This window comes from Photinus pyralis, unplaced genomic scaffold (assembly GCF_008802855.1).
Source record: "Photinus pyralis isolate 1611_PpyrPB1 unplaced genomic scaffold, Ppyr1.3 Ppyr1.4_LG8, whole genome shotgun sequence".
NCBI lineage: Eukaryota > Metazoa > Arthropoda > Insecta > Coleoptera > Lampyridae > Photinus > Photinus pyralis.
Genome location: NW_022170819.1, coordinates 447,876 through 469,536, shown reverse-complemented (window position 1 = coordinate 469,536; position 21,661 = coordinate 447,876). Strand labels below are relative to the sequence as shown.

At 35.7% G+C, this 21,661-nt stretch overlaps 1 protein-coding gene across 3 annotated transcripts in view; it reads left to right on the top strand.

Annotated features, from left to right (window-relative positions):
- Positions 1 to 20,744, top strand: part of LOC116178831 (monocarboxylate transporter 2-like) — a 30,150-nt gene extending 9,406 nt beyond the window's left edge. For 2 of the 3 annotated variants that reach the window (XM_031498456.1, XM_031498457.1), the window contains 7 exons: positions 11,953 to 12,163; positions 12,537 to 12,689; positions 12,966 to 13,115; positions 15,666 to 15,999; positions 16,049 to 16,331; positions 16,379 to 16,553; positions 16,604 to 20,744. In XM_031498456.1, coding sequence (XP_031354316.1) covers positions 11,953 to 12,163; positions 12,537 to 12,689; positions 12,966 to 13,115; positions 15,666 to 15,999; positions 16,049 to 16,331; positions 16,379 to 16,553; positions 16,604 to 17,364 — 2,067 coding nt within the window. In that variant the 3' untranslated portion in view covers positions 17,365 to 20,744. The remainder of the gene's footprint in view (positions 1 to 11,952; positions 12,164 to 12,536; positions 12,690 to 12,965; positions 13,116 to 15,665; positions 16,000 to 16,048; positions 16,332 to 16,378; positions 16,554 to 16,603) is intronic. The other variant, XM_031498458.1, reaches the window with a different exon arrangement.
- Positions 20,745 to 21,661: the final 917 nt, after the last annotated feature.

The following is a 21,661-nucleotide window of genomic DNA, read 5'->3' as shown; positions in this document are numbered from 1 at the left end:
TAATGAACGTGCAATTTATATATTTGGTAATCTAAGACATAGAAGGGATATGTTCGAACCACTTGTAACCATACGAAAGTGATTCAATTATCCGAATTTCGACTTAACGTTCGTGTCACGAACGCAGACGTCTTAGGTGCGATCATGAATTACAACACAATATCGTCGACGCTTAGCATCTTAATTAAGGTTCTAGTAAAAACATACTTTGACATAGCATATTTCAAAAGGTGTCGTTGACTGCGAGTTCATTCAAATAAAATTACAGTTCCGGATTATGCGACAAACATTTATATTGACTTTGCAGTGAATATTGCAGTTCAGCGCTTTCGTTTTAGACGAGAAAAATTTGAGATAGGTGTATGATGATAAATTGAAAATTACGCAGCTGACCTACTGCTCTTTCTGCAGCTTAGAACTAAAATAAATTCTAATATATTTTTTTTGTAATTTAATGTCGCGATTTTGGAACTTTATAATTATAACCAGTTGAAAATTTCTTTGCAGTTTCCTGCAGGAAAATCTAATTCGGAGTAGTGGTTCAGACTTCAAGTTTCAAGATTCAAACTCATGATACCGACTTTACATTTAGGGACCATGTTCAGGGTTGTGATCAAGGTTCTATATCAAATCCTCAGGATTCAAATCAACCGCTTTATGATTAAAGCCTAAAAGGGATGTTTTAAGATTGCAAGAATGCTTAAGGTCCTGAACTTTAAGCTGCAAGTTACGTTACGTTTGAATGAAATTTACAATAAGAAACTAACATTAAAAATGACAATTCATCAATTTTCCCCATCCTGTGTCCATTTGAAAAAAAAAATTCCCAGGTCTTATGAAATAACTTAAATCACAGGTCGTTAATATATAGGATGTTTCAAACTACCATTTCCGATATTCTGATCGACATACGTTAACAACACGTAATTTTACACCACAAGATGCAGGGCCGGCTCAAGGCAAAAGTTACGTGTAAGCAAGCACTAAAATTTGCGCCCTTGCCCACCGCCCTAAATCCTGAATGGGAAGTTATGTTTACCAAACTGCCACTATTTTAAACAGGTAGTTAATAATCGAGAACCTTTATGTGTAAATTTTTAAAAGCGCATCAATTCACTTTCCCATATAAGGCTAAATCTCCCTTTAAAAAAAAGACCCTGTATAGAGATAGCACTTACCAGATCATGTATGTATATCAAATCAAGTTATGTCCACTTAGACGCATTTTATATTGTATTCATCAACTACATTTCCACCGCAATAAAAAATACAAAGCGGACTTAACGTACCTATATAATTAGTACATTATTTGCTTACAATCCTTCTTATAAAACGAACAATCGTAAATGGCCCCATGATCAAAGAAACGTGTCCGTCGTTATAATTAAGGTGGCCGTTCTCATCACGATGATCGTGACGATAAAAGGAAAGTCTTAGGTACTGATAGTTACCCCTTGCGCTATAAGACCATTTTCGACGGAAGTACTTACGTTTTAATTTAACTCGAAACTTTCTCGTAATACGGAAAACTTGGGGTATTAGGAAAGTTCTTAAACTAATTCTACTAAATTATTCTTAAAGATTTTCTGACAAACATTATTATAAGTAAACAAACTTTTATATAAGCCGAAAGCCGTAATAAATTCAACTTCTTTTATAAAATAAAAATGAGCCTTCAAAGTTCAATTGGAGTTGAGATTCGAATTAGGGCAGTTGTTACTAGATTGTGTTTGTACAGCTTTTCTCAAACATTTTCGAGGGCAATTAGAGTAATAAACGAAACCTTGTTTCTGCGCCGTCGGTAGGTATGCTATCGTTTGCAGGATTGTAGCCCCCCCCCCCTACCACCTCCAACAAATGAAGCCAGTGCGGAGGTGAGAGATTTGGTTTGTATTACTGCCTGCCTGGGTCAGAATTATTCGGCATCGATCAAAATTTTGGGTTAATTGAAAACACACACTCAATTTTCATATATAACGTGGAGGCGTCTGCAACTTTAACTCGATACTGGACCTTTTAGCAGCCACAGTTCGATAGTAGAGCCTTGCCAAAGCACTGCAGATTATAGGTAAGTAAGGAACGATGTATTCTAATTAATTGTCATCTAATGCCCGTCTGTATGTCGAACTTAAAATTCATATGCGCAACTTGACGATGCAAATAAGCGCTAATTACTCTTTCATCTATGTTCTTGCGTTAGGAGCTCATTAATGGATAAACAAACACGCCTTCACTTTGTTACAGCAGTTACATTGACGGTTATATGTATACCCTTACATTAAACAACATGGCAAGCAATTTCAAAAAGTCGCTACCTTTTATGCGGTTCTTGATATTCGCTAGTACAGGAATAAAGAATAAAAATCTTTAATGTCAACATTTGAAATTTGTGTTTTTGAACACGTAGAAAGCGTAACTTGATACTACAATATTCAGTAGGAAAAAGCTTTTCCTTCTCAAATACGTTTCCAAGAAACGAAGTTTAACGTCAGTTAAACAACCCTTGTAACAACAGCTAAGCGCTGCGTACAATCCTCGATTTCGATGCCTTTGTTAAAGTTTCGAATTAGGGGGCCACTTTTTAGTTCGCTTTGATTGAGGGGCACTGCCAAAGTAAGCGTTTTTCGTTTTTGTTTGTGCTATACACAATTTATCGTATAAACGATGTAGAATCCAAACGCACGGCAGAGGAAGGGCGAGGTTGGTGTTTTTAAATGAAAATGATATTTTATCTGTTGAAACCATGAAGATCGCATCAGTGTCGGGGAAGGTGCCCTGCGATTCTTTAGAAATGAGGACTTTCACGCTGTTCTTTGCAGTACCGAATGAATCCACGATAAGAATATATTGTAACTTATTTCTCTTCATCTATATAATAAAGCTCGTGTATTGATGCAAGGGTGCAATTAGAAAAGCTACGTACAGGTTTTATTCCTATGTGCAGCTTAGAAGTATTCCAGTTTGAATTATATGCCAAGGGACTAAAATGTGTGTGTGTTTTAATCCCGAGGGTGCAGTTTGTTGCTCGAAACAAAGTTGAGGGCAACAAGCACCCGAGTATGAAATAATGAAATGCAAATCCGTCTGAAACGATTGAGCGAAATAGTGCATAAATAGGGGAAAATGTTATCTTTTGCTTGCTTTCGATTGGAAACAGGAAGGTAAAATTTTCCAACAAAAATACGATATATTAAGAACCAATTATTGAATAACGTAAACTCAAAGAAATTCAACTGATTAGAAACCCGTCTCATGTAGTAAATAGATTGATGATAATAAACGACTGATTGACATTTTGGAAAGTGCTTGTGTACAATCATTTGGTGAATTAATGTTAGAAGAAGGGGTCGGTAAAGTTCAAAAATCCATCGAAAGCTGAACAAATGGGCGTAGAGATAGTGTCCAATTTTTTTGTCATCGGCTGGTCAGATGGCTGACGCTGCAGTAAGATGGGCTTGAGCATTAAATTACAAATCAATTCCTATCTTTAAATTGAATATTATATTAGATGATAGCCCTGAAAAATGTGGATTGAGGGTTTTGTTAGATATGCTCGAGGATCTTCAGATTTTAAGGGTTAGAGCAGGTTAGGCATTACATACAAAATTTACAGGTCAAATTTCCCAACTCCTAGTTTTACCACAAAAATATTGAAAAAAACTAGATCCAAATTTAGAGCTACCGTTACAATCATAAATAGTGACAAATTGTGGAAAAACCATCTAGGAAAATATAAAAAAATAACATTACGATCGACAAACGTTCTTTCTCGTCCAGTCCATTACACATTTTAACCGAATATACGACATTACCTGTACGGGTCAAAAAGGAGGAAATTCCACCCATGTATTTTCAACTAACAATAATTAACCCACTAGGGCCAATTGCGTTCACCCTCCTGAGGTTAGGGCCAATTTCTATAAAGTACTGATAATGTTGTTTCTATTGTATTTTATGACCAAGTTCTTGTGGGCGCTGTAATTGGTGATATGGTACTATTATTTTCGAGATTATTTTAGTTCATTTGGAGTCCTCGCACTTGAGGATTTTAAATTAAAAAAGCAACATACTGCCTCTATTTTAATTTAAAATAAAATTAGGGTGCTTATGGTTCAGTGGGCGTGTTATAGGAGCGAGGGGGATATTTTCATACTATGAATTGTTAATTAAGTATAGAGATACTCTGAGTTTTCCCAATATTATACAGTATCATTAAAAATGAACTTAGGCCATATACATGTCGCCCGCCCCGTAGTGCAAAAAAAACGTTAATGGACGAACAAAGGTAATTTTCTTTTCGAAACAGTATGGAAGTATTTTTTTCTGTATATCGTAAATGAGTAAAATTTCAAATTCTTCGATTTGATCTCCTGCGAGTAGTATTCTCAGTCGCAAGAGAGTATTAATTAAGTTAATTATTATATATTGGTACTATTTGATTACATTATTTGCGAAGCTCAGAAATGACGAACTTAGACGTTATTAACCCTCCCCTTTCTCCAAGCGAAACGATTTAATCACTGATAGCTTCGGGAAGCTCCTTTTATAACAGATCGCTCCCGACCAAATTACAAATTGTGTTTCTGACATATACCATGTCTTAAACGTTCCTAAAAGATTTTTCTACTTATTAATTCTTGTAGCGTGTAGAAATTGATTCCGTTCAGCGAAGTTTACAATTCGTGCAAATATACAAAGGAGGGAACTGTTAAACAAAAGGGCGAGGATAATTACCGCTTTCCCATGAACTTTTTTAAATTACTAATCGAACGAAAAGAATTGCCGAGGAAATTGAATCGAGGTAATCTCCCATTAAGTTGCGCTTGAAAAATTTTACACCGTTATATGATTTACATTTATTTCTTATTTTATTCACTATTTCATGGTTGCATATTAAATTTACTACCCACGTAGAATCTTTTGGAAATGAAATCCACAGATCCGTTGAATGAGATTTTATGGATTAAGGACATCGGTAGCGAGTAGGTATAACTCAATCGTTTGGAATTGGTGGGAAAGTGAAGGACATAAGCAGTTTAGGTTCAATAAATTTGATATGTAATGCCCGTGTAGTCCACATTATCATAAAAACTTCGAAATAGTCGTTATTTGTGGTCACTGTAGGTAATAACGACAGTTAAGAGTCAACGGGACCTGCATATATTTAGTGACACAGTTTTGATTAGCATTAATGATCCAATTTTTAATTAGTATCTGCCCAAGTCATAAATTTACATAAACTGCATTGCATTATTAAGGCTATACATTTTTAGAAATTGCTTCTTTCTTGTACCAGATACTGTATAGCAAATTGTACCTACCTATGCATTTTCATTGTTATTGTTATTATAGTTTTTGCGGTGACTTAAAAAGACGCCGTTTTACGACAGCAGGAAGCTTTGGCGAATGAAATGGGGAATATGTATCGCAATTTTACATTGTAGTTGCGCTTCTTTACTATTTCTCACTCAACCCCCGCGTGTAGGAGGGCGATAAATAAAATAAAAAATGTCTTACAAATCGAACTAATCTGCTCGTGAAAGGTTTGCGATATTTAGGCGCAGTTATCAAAGACAGAAAAACACTCGCTGAGAAGAACTTTTTTATTAAACTGGATCCTTGATAAATATAGTTTAAGATTCCACATAAGGCCTACTCTTCGCCCATCTGTGACCGTACCCATTCTCTCCCCCCAAAAAAGTATGACCAAAAAAATAGCAACTTTGAAACAGGTATTTTTTGACCAATCTAAGAAAATCGTTATTCTGTGACTTTTAGAGGTTGTACAGGATATTAATTTGTACGTTAGAATTAATAGTTATTTTAGTTATTCGTTTGAGAATGAACGCCACTTGTAAGCTTTAAAATTACGCCCGTGGACTAATGTTGATAAGGTTTGATGTTCAGGTGACATGCGTGTTTGGTTTGGTTATTAGAGAGCTCATTTTGATTTGTTGTTGCGTCGCGGTTAAGACTACTTAAATCCTGTGGGTTGCGGCTGGGACAAAATTGTTAATTTTGGTAACGCGCTGCCTGGTTTTAGGTAAGGGGCTGTTAGGTTTGTAGAGAGATTTTTTTTTGTTTATGCAATGTTATTTTAGTTTTCTTGTTCACGGCCGGCAATAAAATCAGTTTTGGGTTTTTTGGCATTGTGGTTTTACTCACCCACCCTAAGCTCTGGTACAGACTATGGTTTATGCTCGATTTTTGGTAATTTCCCCACCAAACCTCTTAATATAATTAAAGAAGCGTAATTTTCTTTACTTCGAGCTTAAATATACATGGAAGGGGGGTTAACGTTAAGTTAGTATCCCCAAACTCAAAATAAATTTTACCGAAAAATTTCACACTATATCAATAGAAAATGTCAAATTCTGGGAAGAAAGGGCTTTTTACGAGGTGCTTATCTTATTTTGAGCATTGTAATTACGGCCGTAAAGAATGAATAAAATTATATTACCTATAGCTAAATTCTGCCGATAGTATCCCACGAGGTATCCCACATCCGATATAGCATTAAATCCTATAAAATGTTTTGTGCATTTTTTGAATAATTCACTTTGAGCTTCTCCAAAATAGTTCGTTTCACTTCCAACGCACCACGCTCTGTTTTAGTATGTAGTTAAAGCTCTGCGATGTGCCACGTTCTCTGCTAAACGTCGAAACATTCCCAATTGAAATAAACCGATACAACGAAATATCGAAGGATCCTCAGTATTACAATCACTTTTAACGACAATTTATTTTAATCTTACAAAATACATTTTATAGTTAACAAAAATGCATCAAATTCATGTCTTGGGCTTTGAGATAATGCTCTTGGTTTTTTTCCCAACGATCTTGGTGCATAAATAACGATTTTGACATGTTTTGATCAAAATCCATGTGGTCCATAAAAATAGATCAAATTCATATTTAGATCATTGAGATAATGCTCTTGATCTTTTTCCCAACGATCTTGGTGCATAAATAACGATTTTGACATGTTTTGATCAAAATCCACGTTTTCGCCAAAAATTCATCAAATTCATGTCTTGGGCATTGAGATAATGCGCCTAGTCTTTTTCCCAACGATCTTGGTGCATAAATAACGATTTTGACATGTTTTGATCAAAATCCACGTGGTCGCCAAAAATGCATCAAATTCATGTCTTGGGCATTGAGATAATGCGCTTAGTCTTTTTCCCAACGCTCTTGGTGCATAAATAACGATTTTGACATGTTTTGATCAAAATCCACGTGGTCGCCAAAAATGCATCAAATTCATGTCTTGGGCATTGAGATAATGCGCCTAGTTTTTTCCCAACGATCTTGGTGCATAAATACCGATTTTGACATGTTTTGATCAAAATCCATGTGGTCCATAAAAATAGATCAAATTCATGTTTAGATCATTGAGATAATGCTCTTGATCTTTTTCCCAACGATCTTGGTGCATAAATAACGATTTTGACATGTTTTGATCAAAATCCACGTTTTCGCCAAAAAATCATCAAATTCATGTCTTGGGCATTGAGATAATGCGCGTAGTCTTTTTCCCAACGATCTTGGTGCATAATTAACGATTTTGACATGTTTCGATCAAAATCCACGTGGTCGCCAAAAATGCATCAAATTCATGTCTTGGGCATTGAGATAATGCGCCTAGTCTTTTCCCAACGATCTTGGTGCATAATTAACGATTTTGACATATTTTGATCAAAATCCATGTGGCCTCAGAAAAATAATTTAACATTTTTGAATCACACACATGCGGTTATCAAACGTACACGTTATCAACTCTTTCAGCATCAAGATAATGCGTTTGAAAGCTTTTACAACTCTAAATTCATGTGTAAAGAATAATTTTGGGTACATTTTGCTCTAAAATTTTTGACCGAGACCACAGAGAAGAGTTATATTGAATTGTTACACATCTAAGAGTCATAGGGAATAATCTAGCGAAAGTCCGAACTCGATACATGACCTAGGGAATGAAATATGTTAATTTTTTTATTATATTGAGTTCGCAGTTTTTCCTGTTCCCGATTCACTCGAAGTCGTATAACTTTTGTTCCTGTTGAACCAGCTTCCTGAAAATCAATAGCGTCCGTTCTTAATGTCCAACGTACCCGTGTACCAAATTTCAACACAATCGGCCACTTTTAAAAAGAGTTAGAGCGCACACGGACGGACGGACGGACGGACGGACGGACGACAATACAAAACTATAAAGGATCTGAGGATCCTTAATAAACGGCAATAAGGAATGTGTAATGTAGACCATATTAGACGATTGCCGCAATTTTTTATCATGAGACCTTTGATACTACAAGTGAAATAAAATGACAGACAACATATCGTTTTCACGCTTTCGTCTCTGTAAGAGTAAGCTATGTACAAGACAACGTCAAATGTAAGGCTCCAATAGTAGTGGTTGCTATTGACAGCAGACTTTATAATTCCCTTAATCATTAGCGCGAAAAATGTAATAAGCAACACGGAGTGCAGTAGCTATTAACCTTCTTGGAAGAATAATCGCCTAATAATCGAAGAACATCGCCTCGGAATATTATAAACTTCCTCGCAGTTTAATGCGCTACTTACATTTCTTGTAGCTTAAATAACTATTAGCGACAGATGAGATGACATTTAATCTGTCCACTTCTTGTACAAGAACGATTCAACGATATCAGATGCATCGTGTCGTGGCCTTTAAAATATTAGGCGAAAAGGAATAACGTAATATATGTTCATAACTCAACGCATAGAATCTGTAGAGGTATATAGACTTTCCAAAATTTACTGAAACGTAGGTGGATAGGTAGGTGGCTCTAAATAATACCAAAATGACAGTTAGCCGATAATTTTAATTCGGGCCATAGAACAGGGAAGTTAGGTATTCTACAAAGAACTTCGCTTTAATAAATCTTTGCTTTGTAATCCCTACCAGCTTAATGCACGTATAGGTAATGTTTACAAACTGAAATTATCGTCTAAAGTCAGTGTTTGCAGTAAAAGTTCTCTGAGGATTCAAACTGTGTTTGTTGTAGAGTTATTAAGGATTCCCGGGTGGTTTAGGTACCAGACTTTTTTTCGAACTCATATTGGCGCTGCTGATATTTTACGTGTTTTTATTTCTTTATTTATTCTGAAAATATATACACAAAGTATAACAATTCTGTGCAAGAAAAGGACCAACAGCCATTTTTTTTAATTATAAATGTAGAATAACCAACTATTCGGAAAGAGGACAGCATTTTGCATTTCAGCCTTTGGCTGTTTGTATAATCACACAAACATGTTGTGTACTCCAAATATTCAGCAGAGCGTTTCCAAGTTTACACTTTAAGCAGTTATAATGTTATTGTATAAAAATTCCTTTAGATACTATTTACACATACATTCATTTTTATTATTCATATACTTATATACATATATTCTGGTTGTCTGCAGTATCATAAGTTATATATTTAATATCATTTCTTTAAAAAGCTATCTTTATTACTTCTTTTAGGCACACTTCAAATTTCTTTTGTAACAAACGCAGTGCTTAAACACTGTCGTTTATAATAAAGTACAATGTCTCCCTTGTAACCTTCACGTTGGCTAAAGCGTTAAAGTAAAAGGCGGCTATTGATGGCTAAATTCACTTTTAATAAAAAGAAGTAAAAGTTTACTGTAAGCAGGCAGCGTTTTATACTAAATGGATGAAATCCTTTTACTTGGAGTTGTTTAAGTGTAACAAACACTTTTACAAAGATATTTGAATACCAACTTCTGAGCGTAAACTATAAGCAATGCCCTTTTTTTCTTTTCTGAGCTACAGTTAACTTTACATTCCCACCCCATCAAATCGCGTCAAATCTTAGAACGCGGTAGAGTAACACACATTCGAAATTTTAGTTGTAAAGTTTTATGTGCGGACACTAAAAACTGGAATAATTCAAAACAGGGCAGTGGCAGGGATGCAGCTTGATTGTTTGTAATTGTAACGAGGGAATAATGAAGCTTTTATAGCCGAGGAATAAAAATACGCCGCCCACCCTAAAAACAAGTCATGCTGGAGGCAACATAACTTTACGCACGGATAAAGGTATTTTACTCAAAAAGCACACCTTTTCACTTACGTGTGCATGTCTGCAGTAGGTACTAGTACATCAAGCGTCCTAATTGTCGATATTTTCAAGGTAATTGTATGTCATAATGACAAATTTGACTTCCACTGGTACCTACAATGAACGAATTGGTACCTAAATAAGGAATAGGGATCCATCAAGTTTAAGAAATTTGACAATTCTAAGTAGTGAGTTAATTATAGTTTTATTCTTTATGACATAGGTACTATAGGGCGGCTATAAACGATCCTAAAAATGACGATTGTTATTATATAATTGGCAGTTTATTATATCCGCGCATAAGAGTTTTATGTTAGACACGACACTACATCGAAACCGCGACTGATGATCATACGCAACTATGTGAAAACCTTTTTTTTTAAATGACCGATGGTACGCGAACATATGAACTATACAACGGTGGATAGAACGGGTCGTCTCGTCATGGGTCCTTCCTTTGTGAAACGGGACTAACGCGGTTGTCAGTTAGGCCCATGTTGTGCAGTTGCTTGTTTAAACGACAATGAGCTGTGAGCATCTCCATCGCAAGTTCATCCATCCTACTTAACTTTAAGATGGACGCTGATAATTCCCCTTTTGAGATCTCCAGAAAGATCGTGAAGTGGTTCTGTCCTGGAATTTCCGACCAGTTATCGCAGTGCTCTTTAGTGAGTTTTGTTTAAATCTCCTTTTGGTTACGTGGCGCTATAATAATCCCCCCAAGTACGATCTTGAATTTGATAGAAATGGATAGAAGACACCTTAACGAAGCATCTTCAATAAAATATTGTAATAATTACTTAGTAAAAGCTGCACTTCCTATACATATGTAAAATAGTCACTTGTTTTCCGAATGGAGTTTTAACTGCCACGCTATTTAAAAATAACTTACAAATGAGTTTGAAGTAGTTTTGTAGAGCTTTCTTAAACAATTTCAACACAACACAAACACTGTGCAACTTGTAATTAGAATACTCAACTCATCGTAAATAAAACGAAAAAATTTAGCCTTAAAACGAATGCTTATCAACGGAGGGGTGGAAAGCAGTTTGATGAAATTTAAAAACAACCCCGAAAATAGATATGAAAGTTAAAATTTTGATTAGAATGCCAAATATTGACAGATGCTGTGTTCAACTCTAGAAGGTCTCCATCGAGGAAATTAGCGTGTGCTTTCGGTATTCCGGATACGAATTAATAAAAAATGCTGGGATTGTGGAGAGATTAACGCGTCATTTGTGGAATTTTTTCGTGTATGTAACCCTCAAACAAAAACACAGAAGGGTGAAATACAATAATTAAGGTAAAAAGGGAGGATTACTCGCTTAAGGATAATTATAGTGCGGAAAAAGTGGACTGTTGCTCGTATGTTACAAGCACAATTGATTTAACGTAAGATAATGGAAAAGTGATTCGCCTAGTTTTCGCCGAGGTTACCAGGAACACCAAGCAACTTACTTCGATTACGAATTACGTGTCTATTAAAACCGTTTTGTCAGAGGAGTTTCTTTTCCGTGTGTTTTCTTTCGACACATATGACATATCGCCTGAAACTTTTGAAGACTAACGGATAGGATAGTCATGCATTTAAAATAAATTTAACATGTATTTGATTTTATTCAATTGATTACGAAATTTTAAGAGCCGGTAACGTTATTTTCTGCCATTGGTTTAAGGCGCACCTAATTTTACTCTATTGAGCATACTAACATAGGCTTGGAGATATGTGACAATTTTAAGCCGTCAAGGCGCCAGGCGGTATGTTGTCAATTGCAATGATGGCTATAATTATTTTAATGAACAAATAATTAATTTGTGGTGTTGGATTAAACTGACACAATACTCTGTATTTTAGATGCAAGCAAAAAGACAGGTTCCTGATCGGTCTAGTTGGTCAAGTCCATCTGAAAGCCCATCACCACCTCCACCCCCATTACCCCCACCTACGATATCAAGATGGAACCGCGTGGAACAGAATGGCGAAGAATCGTGTCCTCATTGTCGGAGAAGACAGGCGTCACTGCCAACAGGCACAACATCGCTTAGTAGCTATTCTGCGTGCAAAGGTAAGGCCTTGTGTAATGGATGAAAGAGAACAATTCCACTTGGGAGTCAAATAGGCATTTAAAATACGCTGCAAGTTTTAATGATATCTGGAAACAGTTTCCGAACACCAAACCCGAACTTTGGCGTATTACAATATAAACAAATTTAAATATAGCAAATTGTCTGTGGAGCATTAATAGTTGATGTGGTTCAAGCTGTAAAAATTGTTATAGTTTGAAGATCCCTCCAGACAATTATATGTTTTCATTCTTTTACTTGTGAACTTATATTGTCTATTCCATCTATTCGATCCAAATTATACCTTTGCACGTTTTTATGCAATGCTATAGTGTTGAAGCTTGAAATTAAACGTATAATCTCCTGTTGTTTCAGAAAAAGCTTCACCAATTACTCGTCTTCCTGAGGATGAAGATTCTTTCCCAATGCTGTACGAAAGAGAACTCCATTCTCTTCACCGAAGCGTACCAGCTTTAAGACGAAGGGACGTTGACACCAATGCAATTAAGCAACATTATTACCCGGAAGGTATAGTTAAATCTTTAAAGGCAGTTTTGGACTGTCGCTTTGATACCAATGTATAATTTTACCCTATATTGAAGGGAAAAAACTATGAAAATCCTGCGTCTCCTATTTTTGTTTTTATGGTGGTAAATGATATATAATATGGTGTACCGACTCCTTTTCTAGATATTGATTATTTATACTCAAAGATTGCACCTAAGTTTTCCCACCTAGCGCTGGTGTTACCATCCACATTTGATGTGGTTCTGATACAATATGGGTATAATATTTTAATTTTAGGTGGTTGGGGTTGGTTGGTATGTGGAGCAGCTTTTCTGGCACATCTTTTAACATCCGGATTGCAGTTGGCGTTTGGACTTCTGTATTTATACGTGATGGAGTTTTTAATAAAGAAACATCAAGATAAAGAATTTTACCAAATGGCAACAGGTAAATAACTATATTTTCAACTATTCCGATTACATTCATTTTACCACCACTTTATAAAGACGCACACACTTACCACATTATTTATACAGGGCGAGCTCTTTTAGCAAAAGCTCCTCTTGTTTCCTTTGCTGGTATTTTTCAAATCTCACTAAGTGTCTTCGCTTGTAAAAACAGAAGGGGGCACTGCACCGGTAGCTCTTAATTTGGATTTGCTTTTTTTGTGTTCTTATAGAAATTAAGCAGCAATTTCAGATTTAGGGAGGCGTACGTGTCTTGAGTATAGAAAATTTGAAAATGATCCCGGGTTTTCCGTATCAACGTGATGTTTGACGTTTCCATATAATTCTGCTTCCTTTTGATCAAGATTTTCTTCATAATTTGCTAACAGCTTTCATACCTTAATTTTATTATGCGCGCTTAAATGTAATAGATGTTGCTACACTTTCACGTAATTATCATGCGAATATTCGACGTTGCTTTCCCGCATTAATTGAATTTATATTTCGAAACTTTATTACTGTGGCGTTGGAAGTGCCTTGCGATTTTTCTAGTATGCTATTTATCGATCCTTTTTAACCCGACAGAACGCGCGTTTGGGTTAAATTTACCCAATGCAGTTTGTTTTTCGTATAATTCTTTTATTTCATACTATCTAGTAATCGCCGCTTTGCCAGGCCCATTTGAGTCTATCGTATTTTACCAGACTGGAAAGGTTGCCTAGCAACATCAACTGACATCCATATAAACCTATAATTATATTAATCAATCAATCATCAAACTACTGTCAGATCAAACAAATCAAGTAATCGACTTTTGCTTTCATTTGAATGCGTAGGTACAACATTCTAATCAAAAATTGTATGGCATTTTAATAGAAAAAAGAGCAGTATGAAATAAAATGGTTTACATTATTTGTATGTTAAATCATGATTTACCTACCATACTCATAATGTAAATAACTATATATTACCTATGGTTGAGATGTGCACCCTTCCCTCTTGCTCCGTTGCGCGTGTATGCGGCATGACTTTTTTTTACTTAAATAGTTTTGTATTTATTAGAGTGAAGTGAAATTTAGTATTTTAGAGACGAATAGCTTTATCGTCGCTTTATTTATGACTTCTTCTTTTAATTATGAAAGTAGTAAATCTCTAGCTGAGGTAGAATTGCTTGAATTCGCTGTGGATTTGTGTAACGAAGACAAAGTAATATTTGAAAGTAATGACTCCGAAGTAGATGACTGTGCTGAAACTGTACTCATAGTACTCATTCTGAAGAATCTGGAGAAAAATCTGGTTCTGGAACAGGTACCAAACGTTACCATTGACGAAGAGTTAGAGCCCGCAAATTAATTTGCAAGGAACACAGCTCACCTTTAGGCAACCAATGTCGCCAAAGATTTGAATTTTAATTATGATTTTTTGTTCCAAGATAATAAATATTTAATTTTCTAAACCTGTAATGGACCCCTATGTTGTGCAAATAATGTTTTAAAACCATAAAACTACAAATCAACTGTCTTTTAGGGTGCAATCTGCAAAAGGTAAAAATTACCCGGTACGCGTCCATACGTTTTGAAATAGGGCGCGCGTCCTGACGGGTTAAGGGAAAGCTCTACTATATCGAGATCGAGAACTTGCAACAAAAAGTAACTTTTTTTAAGGGAATTCATGTTGTATTTTTATGTATTTTGGATGGTAGCGAAATTATGGGTATAAAATCTTTGGCACATGGCTACCCTCATTTAATTAATCTTAATAACAAAGCTTGAAAGCATTAAATATTCATTATGACTTAATGCACATTCAGTAATAAATTCGGGAGAATGGAAAAGTGACTTTTGAAAACAAACTGGAACTACAATTTAAATATGCAATCAACTTTTATTCTTCATCAGAACAAAAAGCTATAATTCGTTGTTTACTAAGTGGCATTATGCTAATAGTAAGAATGTAACATGTTAGAATATCTTACACACATTTCTTCTTTGGAGTGGCCAAATTAAATACCTAGCGTCTTCCAACATGAGTTGAAAAATGCGTGAAAAAGTATACGTGAAAGACAGACTAGCATCACTCGATTTAGGCTACAGACCGTTTGCGTGAATTTTTTTGGGGAAAAAAACGAACGGAAGAAAAGGTAGGTATCTTGGCATGTGGAGGAAGGAACTCGAATAACTTTTAACTAGACTTTGGAATCAATATACTCAACCATTTTGTATTCTTGAGTGTTTGTTGTCGACCAGATCGATTAGAGATGCCTATGTCAATAGAATCAGCTTTCCTATGTCAAGAAGTACACAAACATTGTTCGATTTGAGTGAGGCTGTAAAGTTTCATTATTCGTACGAACAGTTTTTTTTAGACAAACCTGACGTTTTGACGTCAATATCCGTGTCAAAAATAATATACTGTACTGTAACACTAGATGAAGATTTCTATGTCACACACCCTCACCCTCACACACGCACACACAAAATATCACCGTTACTGTTACATCATTACAAACATTCGTATTCAACTATCTATATTAATCTACAGTTTGTTTCAGCATGGATGGGAGCGCTCTCTTTGAGTATCTCGTTTTTCACATCCCCCTTCATAGTAGCGGCGTCAAGACGAAAAACGACTCGTTTAGCCGCCGTCTTTGGCGGCCTCATATTTGCATTGGCCTGCCTATTCGCATCGTTCGCCGTACAATTCCACCAAGCCCTGCTGAGCTATGGTCTCGTTTTAGGCGCTGGTGCCGGAATTGTACGCGAAAGCGCCGGTTTAGTGTTAGGCCATTACTTCAAGCGAAGACGGGAATTTGTAGAAATGGTAGCGCAGGCGGGTACTGGAGTTGGTATGGCTTTATTTTCCGTTCTGTATAAGGAGGCTGTGGGGTAACTGTAAATTGCCCTGGTGGTTGTGTGCTAATTTTGTAAGTCTTAGAAAACTGGGGTGGAGATTGGGAATGCAGGCTATAACTGGTCTGTTATCCCTGGCATTCTTTCTTCCCATCGTGTACCGATCTGCTAATCTATACCATCCGCAACGAAGAGCAATAATGCACCTCAAAAATCAAAGAAAGAAAATGAAAGAGAAAAAAACACACTCCAAAGTGAAAAAGCCGCCAATGTTCGACTTTACTCCTTTAAAAAGTAGAGGACTTAGGGTTCTTCTGGTGGCTAGCGCTACTAGTGCTTTAGGGATTTACAGTCCTATATTTTACCTTGTATGTACTTAGGTAATTGTAGCGGTTTAATTCTCTATTACTTTCAGTCACTTCAAGGCCACAAAGAAGGACTGGAAGATAGTGCTTTAGTACTTTTACAAACATTTCTAGGATTTTCATCGGCATTGGGTTTTGTTGGATTTGGACTTGTGATAGTCAGACCTAGCACCCAGTGCTTAATTTCCAGGCAGTATCTGTGCCAAGCATCTATGGTGGGAATAGGTTTACTAGTGAGGATTTGCATGCAAAACTCTTATTTGGGATGTTTACAGGTATTTCGTTATTAGCACTCAGCGTGATTCAAGGTTATCATGGATACGTGCTGTTTGTTTGGTTATACGGAATTTGCTTGGGTGGATTTAGTTACTCGTTGAAAATGTTCACATTGGAAAGGATCCGTTCTAGACATTTCACCAAAGCGTGGGGATTCGTACAAGGTGCCAAATCCGTGCCGGTCCTTTTAGGCGTCCCGATAACTGGGTACATTAATCAAATGTACCCGAAGTGTGGGTACTACATTAGTTTCGTTTCGACTATTGTAGGTGCTAGTCTCATGTTTCTTGTAGGAACTAAAAGTGAACATGTCAATAGTATAAGTAGTAATTGCGATTTAAATTGTAAAGCCAACATGAATCAATGCATTTGCGGCTTGAATAACTCCTACGCACCTGAACTCATTACGCCTTGTAATTTGTACAGGCAAAACAGCAGACACTATGAACGAGTCTTTCCAACCTACGACTTCGACAGGCACAGCTTACACCGTCATTCGTATAAATGTCTAAACGAACCTACTCCGCACTATCTACCCAAAAGTTTGAGTTATGCTGCGAATATTGAGTACTCTGGTCGTTCGAATGTTAAATGTATCAGTCGAAATTCCGATGCCGGCGTGTACAGACATATAAATCAGAATCTGCGACCTACAAGAAGCGTTCCCGAAGGATTAGCCCGCTGGAGTCACCACGGTTCCTATCGACGACCAGTTATTAGAAACCTCCAAGTTATCGAACAAATTACGACATCGGTTTGAACCGAATTTAGGTGCATAATAAAAGTCTGATTCTAAAGCATTTCTTATTAAAGTTAGGTACGCATTTCTGACAATGACCCCAGTTACTTGCAGATAGTTGATATACCCATAGGTACCATAAATACCAGATTTCTAGCAAACAATGAAGTCCGTCATTTCTGCGTGATGCATTTAACAAATCGGTACATTTTGGGTTAGCAGCTTTAACATTTTGTTAAACAATATAGAGTCCGAAATGAACTTCCTAAATGAGAACGTTCGTTTTCTCACATATGTTTCACTGCTTTATAAAAATATACCCCATACAGGGTGTTTAGTCACGAACTGAGTCGATTCTTATTTGCGAAACAATATTAAACTTGTACATATTCGTTATTTTAAATGGGGCAGATCCACTTTTTTAATCTACAAATTTCAATAGAATCATAACGTAAATCAAAAGGTTTTTGAATAATGCGAGTGTTTCCGAAATTTGAAAATGCTAACAAGCTGTTTTTACATGTTTTATTAAGCTTTTGGTATACCTACCCGCAAATTTAAAAATAAATTTCAACATTTCTGTTATTAGTAGCAATAGCCACGACTTTTGCTGATTTATGAATTGCTACTACTTGCTTACTTACTTTATTTTGCCGACTATGATCACGCGTTAGGGCGGGGGGGGGGGGACACCACCATCACTCCGGCCCTGATTATTATCTGTGCAAAGTTCACATTTTCTTTTAACACGATTCACGGGCTCCAGTTTTGTGTTGAATGCAAGGGATTAAACGTTCTAAATCCAATGAACCTATTGAATTTTTTTGAGTTATAGATTTTGCCTAGATCCTACTTTTTGCGCAGCTTATGTTAACAAGGACAATTTTCCTGAAAGGAAAAAGTTTCCGGATGGATAATTAGTTTTCTTTATTCTTCCATCCTCATAAATTCATGTTGCGGATATGTAACAATAATGTAGTTAACAAACGCGTTTTATGCCAAAATGTGGAAAATACTACCATAACATCAGCTGTGTTAATAAATTAAAACGTAAAATTGTGATGTGAGAAAGAAATAATGGGCTGTGACGATAGTGAAGTCAATCAAGGGCGTATTCTATATATTTTTAGAACTACCTATTATAAATAAAAGTTCCTCTTTAGGCGATCGATTTCGACTTTATTAATGTCATCTTCAGGCCGTAGCTAAAATATATATATATCGTGTGTTAACATGTTAAAAATTATGTTGTTTTACCGTTTTATCATATTAAAGAAATGGAGCTCAAAACATAAAGAAGCAATAAGTTTCGAATTAACATTTTATTAGCACTTTCATTTGAATTTGTCTGCTCCTTCAGTTTGCTCAAATTGCTCGGATTTTTCCCTTGTTCATTCTTTTAGATTTCTGTAAATTTCTCGTCAAATTCTTCACAGGCTTTCACATTTTGCAGATGCCTGGAATTGCTAGAATCTTTCGGATTCCTCAATTTTGTTTCAGTTTTTATAAGAATACGAAACGTCACGTCACTTTGGGCACTATTTATTGCCAGTACCTACTCCTGGTACGCCCCTGGTATGTCTGCCTCACCTTGCATATAGTTGTACCACAGATAAAATACCCAAATTTATATTATTGTATTATATTATTGTGATACTATACTTTTATTTGTATCTACACTACACATGAAAGAAAAAACAATTCATATCATCCCATTAGATTCGCGGCATTTGTGGTATTTTCATTAAGTTTAAGATAATGTTTTTGCAAAACCGACTACTATCTCACGTATAAAAGAAATTCACAAGAAAAGCGGGACAAACTTTTTGATCGTAAGTATTCATTTTCGACGGTTTTCGAAAAGGCAATAAATGCAAGCCCAACAAAATTATTTACTTCTGTCACAGATAAAAATCTGTGCTTCTGATGTGGTTTATCTATTTATTGCATATCTTTGCACGGTTATCAAGAAAATTTGCGATCCGATTACACAGATTAAATGTGTGCACGTGCTCGCCTCCATACGCTCCCTTAAGATGAACTATAAATGGCCGATTGCGCCAGCCGTCAAATTGACACAAATTTTAAATTTAAGACTTAAATACAGGTTAAAATCTATAGCAACCATCTTTGATAATGGCACAGCTTACAATTATTAATAATGGTCGCCACACAATTTAAACTGAAATCTAAATCTTTACATAAATTTGATAGTTTAGTTAAGTACTTACCTCAAAATTATAATAGCTTTGACACTACAACAAATTAATAATGTAAGTACCTATACGTCAATGCAAAATAATAAGAACAAGTCACTTTAACATAAATCACACACAATGCAATCACAAACGCAAACACCTATAAATTATAGTTTTATAGACTAAAAGACACGGTTTCGCGGGGCGAGTTTTTTTAAAGTGACATCTACAGAAAAACGCTTGTAACTCCTTCTTTTCATGACCACCATAAAGATTCGTAAAATGGATGTTCATACTAATACTCAGTAGATGGCGCGTTTAAGTATACCAGGATCTTTAACTTAAGTATATTTTAAGTATATTTATGTTACCCATAAAATGTATTGTGGTTAGCAATCTGTTGGGTATTTTATCTGTGGTTGTACTAACAAACATGCAACGGATATCAATATTGTAATTCCCCCTTCATGAAATTGCTTGAAATCTGGTTGATGATGAAAACGATTGTCTTTAATAACTAAATAATTTGTCATCCAGTTCGGGGTATAGACGACTATTAGATAAATTAAGACTGTATTCTCAGTAGTGTACCTAGCTAGCGTTAAGTTGAATATAATAAGGGAAAACAATTTTTCTGAGTCTAGGAAGGTTGTCTCTATCGTAATTTATATTGTTTTATTCACTACTGGCACATTTACTCTGTAAAGCAATAAAAAGGTAGGCTATACGACTACCAATTATGGACTCCAGAAATATAGGATATCCATGTGACGGAAATTGGAAGAGAAACATACAATATTTAAGTATGTTTCGAGAGAATTGCAACTGGATATCAAACAATTTCATTGAATGCCTTTAGCCGCCTTAATAATCGCCTAGTGAATGCTCCAATGTTTTGTAATGCTGGTAGTGAATAAATAATTTTAAATTCTCTAGTCATTTTAAAGTTTGCCAAAAGATTATGCTGTTAGTGAGTTCAAGAAGAATTTAATTAAAACGGGATCAACTATTTGTAAATTTATCAGTGTTTATTATTATAATTTAGGTATAGATGTTAAATCGCCATACGCATCCTTCAGGTTCCTAGATTAATATTAATTACCAGTAGATTAGCCACCTCGTGTCACAAATGAACACCTATGATTTCTTATTAGTAAGTGCATTGTGTTCCTACTTTATAGAATCAATAAACATTAAAACGATCTTTTGCTTGACTATGATACCTCTGATGTGAAAGAGAGGTCGTATTTCGTATTATAGACATGGGTCATCCATGAATACAACAATAGCGAGATCTATTCACCAAGTAGCTGTAACGATCACAAATGGCAATGATGTATAACAAGGGCAATTCTGCAAAACGAATGACTAGTCTCTAGAGATGGATACCAACTTCACCGATATATTATAGCCTGGAAACTCAAAAGGCAGTAAATAAATGCCATCAAACGAATGTGTGTGTTATGTCTCAAAGGTTTTCAAGGAAAAAAAAGACTTTATTTAAAATCTAACTAAGGAATTATTTTGACGTATTAGCATACTGTTTAATTTATGCAATGATCCCGTATCGATCATGACGCGATAATGGGTAACCTTGGCTTTAGAATTTCATTTAGTTAAGCTAAGTTAAGTTACATGACAAGTGTAAATGCAGAGACTGCGTAATGGCACACATTAAACATTATTTTTAAAATTGTAGTCACTCAATCTTAAACATTTTAGTACTAGCGGTATACCAAAAGATACTGCATTTTCTTATACCAAGGTGCCACTTAGTACAATTGTTCCTTAGAGCCATTTAAACGATTTGACCCGAAGAACACTTGACATTTTCCGTGTGGGTAGATTTTAGAGGGGGTGGGGGTGATTTATTGTAACATTTTTTTAAAAACTAAATATGGCCTAGAGACGAGATCTGGGTGTCGATTCCGTATGATTTTAACCCGAGGAACCCAATGGGAGCGCCAGAAATGTAATCCAGATACAGGAAGTCCGTGAAAAACCGCCATTTTTAGAAAATGACAGACTTTTGATCGAATTATATTTCTAAGGCACACCGGGTCGTGTAAGGTGTCTAGACTTATGTTTTTGGAGTCAGGGAATTCATTTATGATAACAAA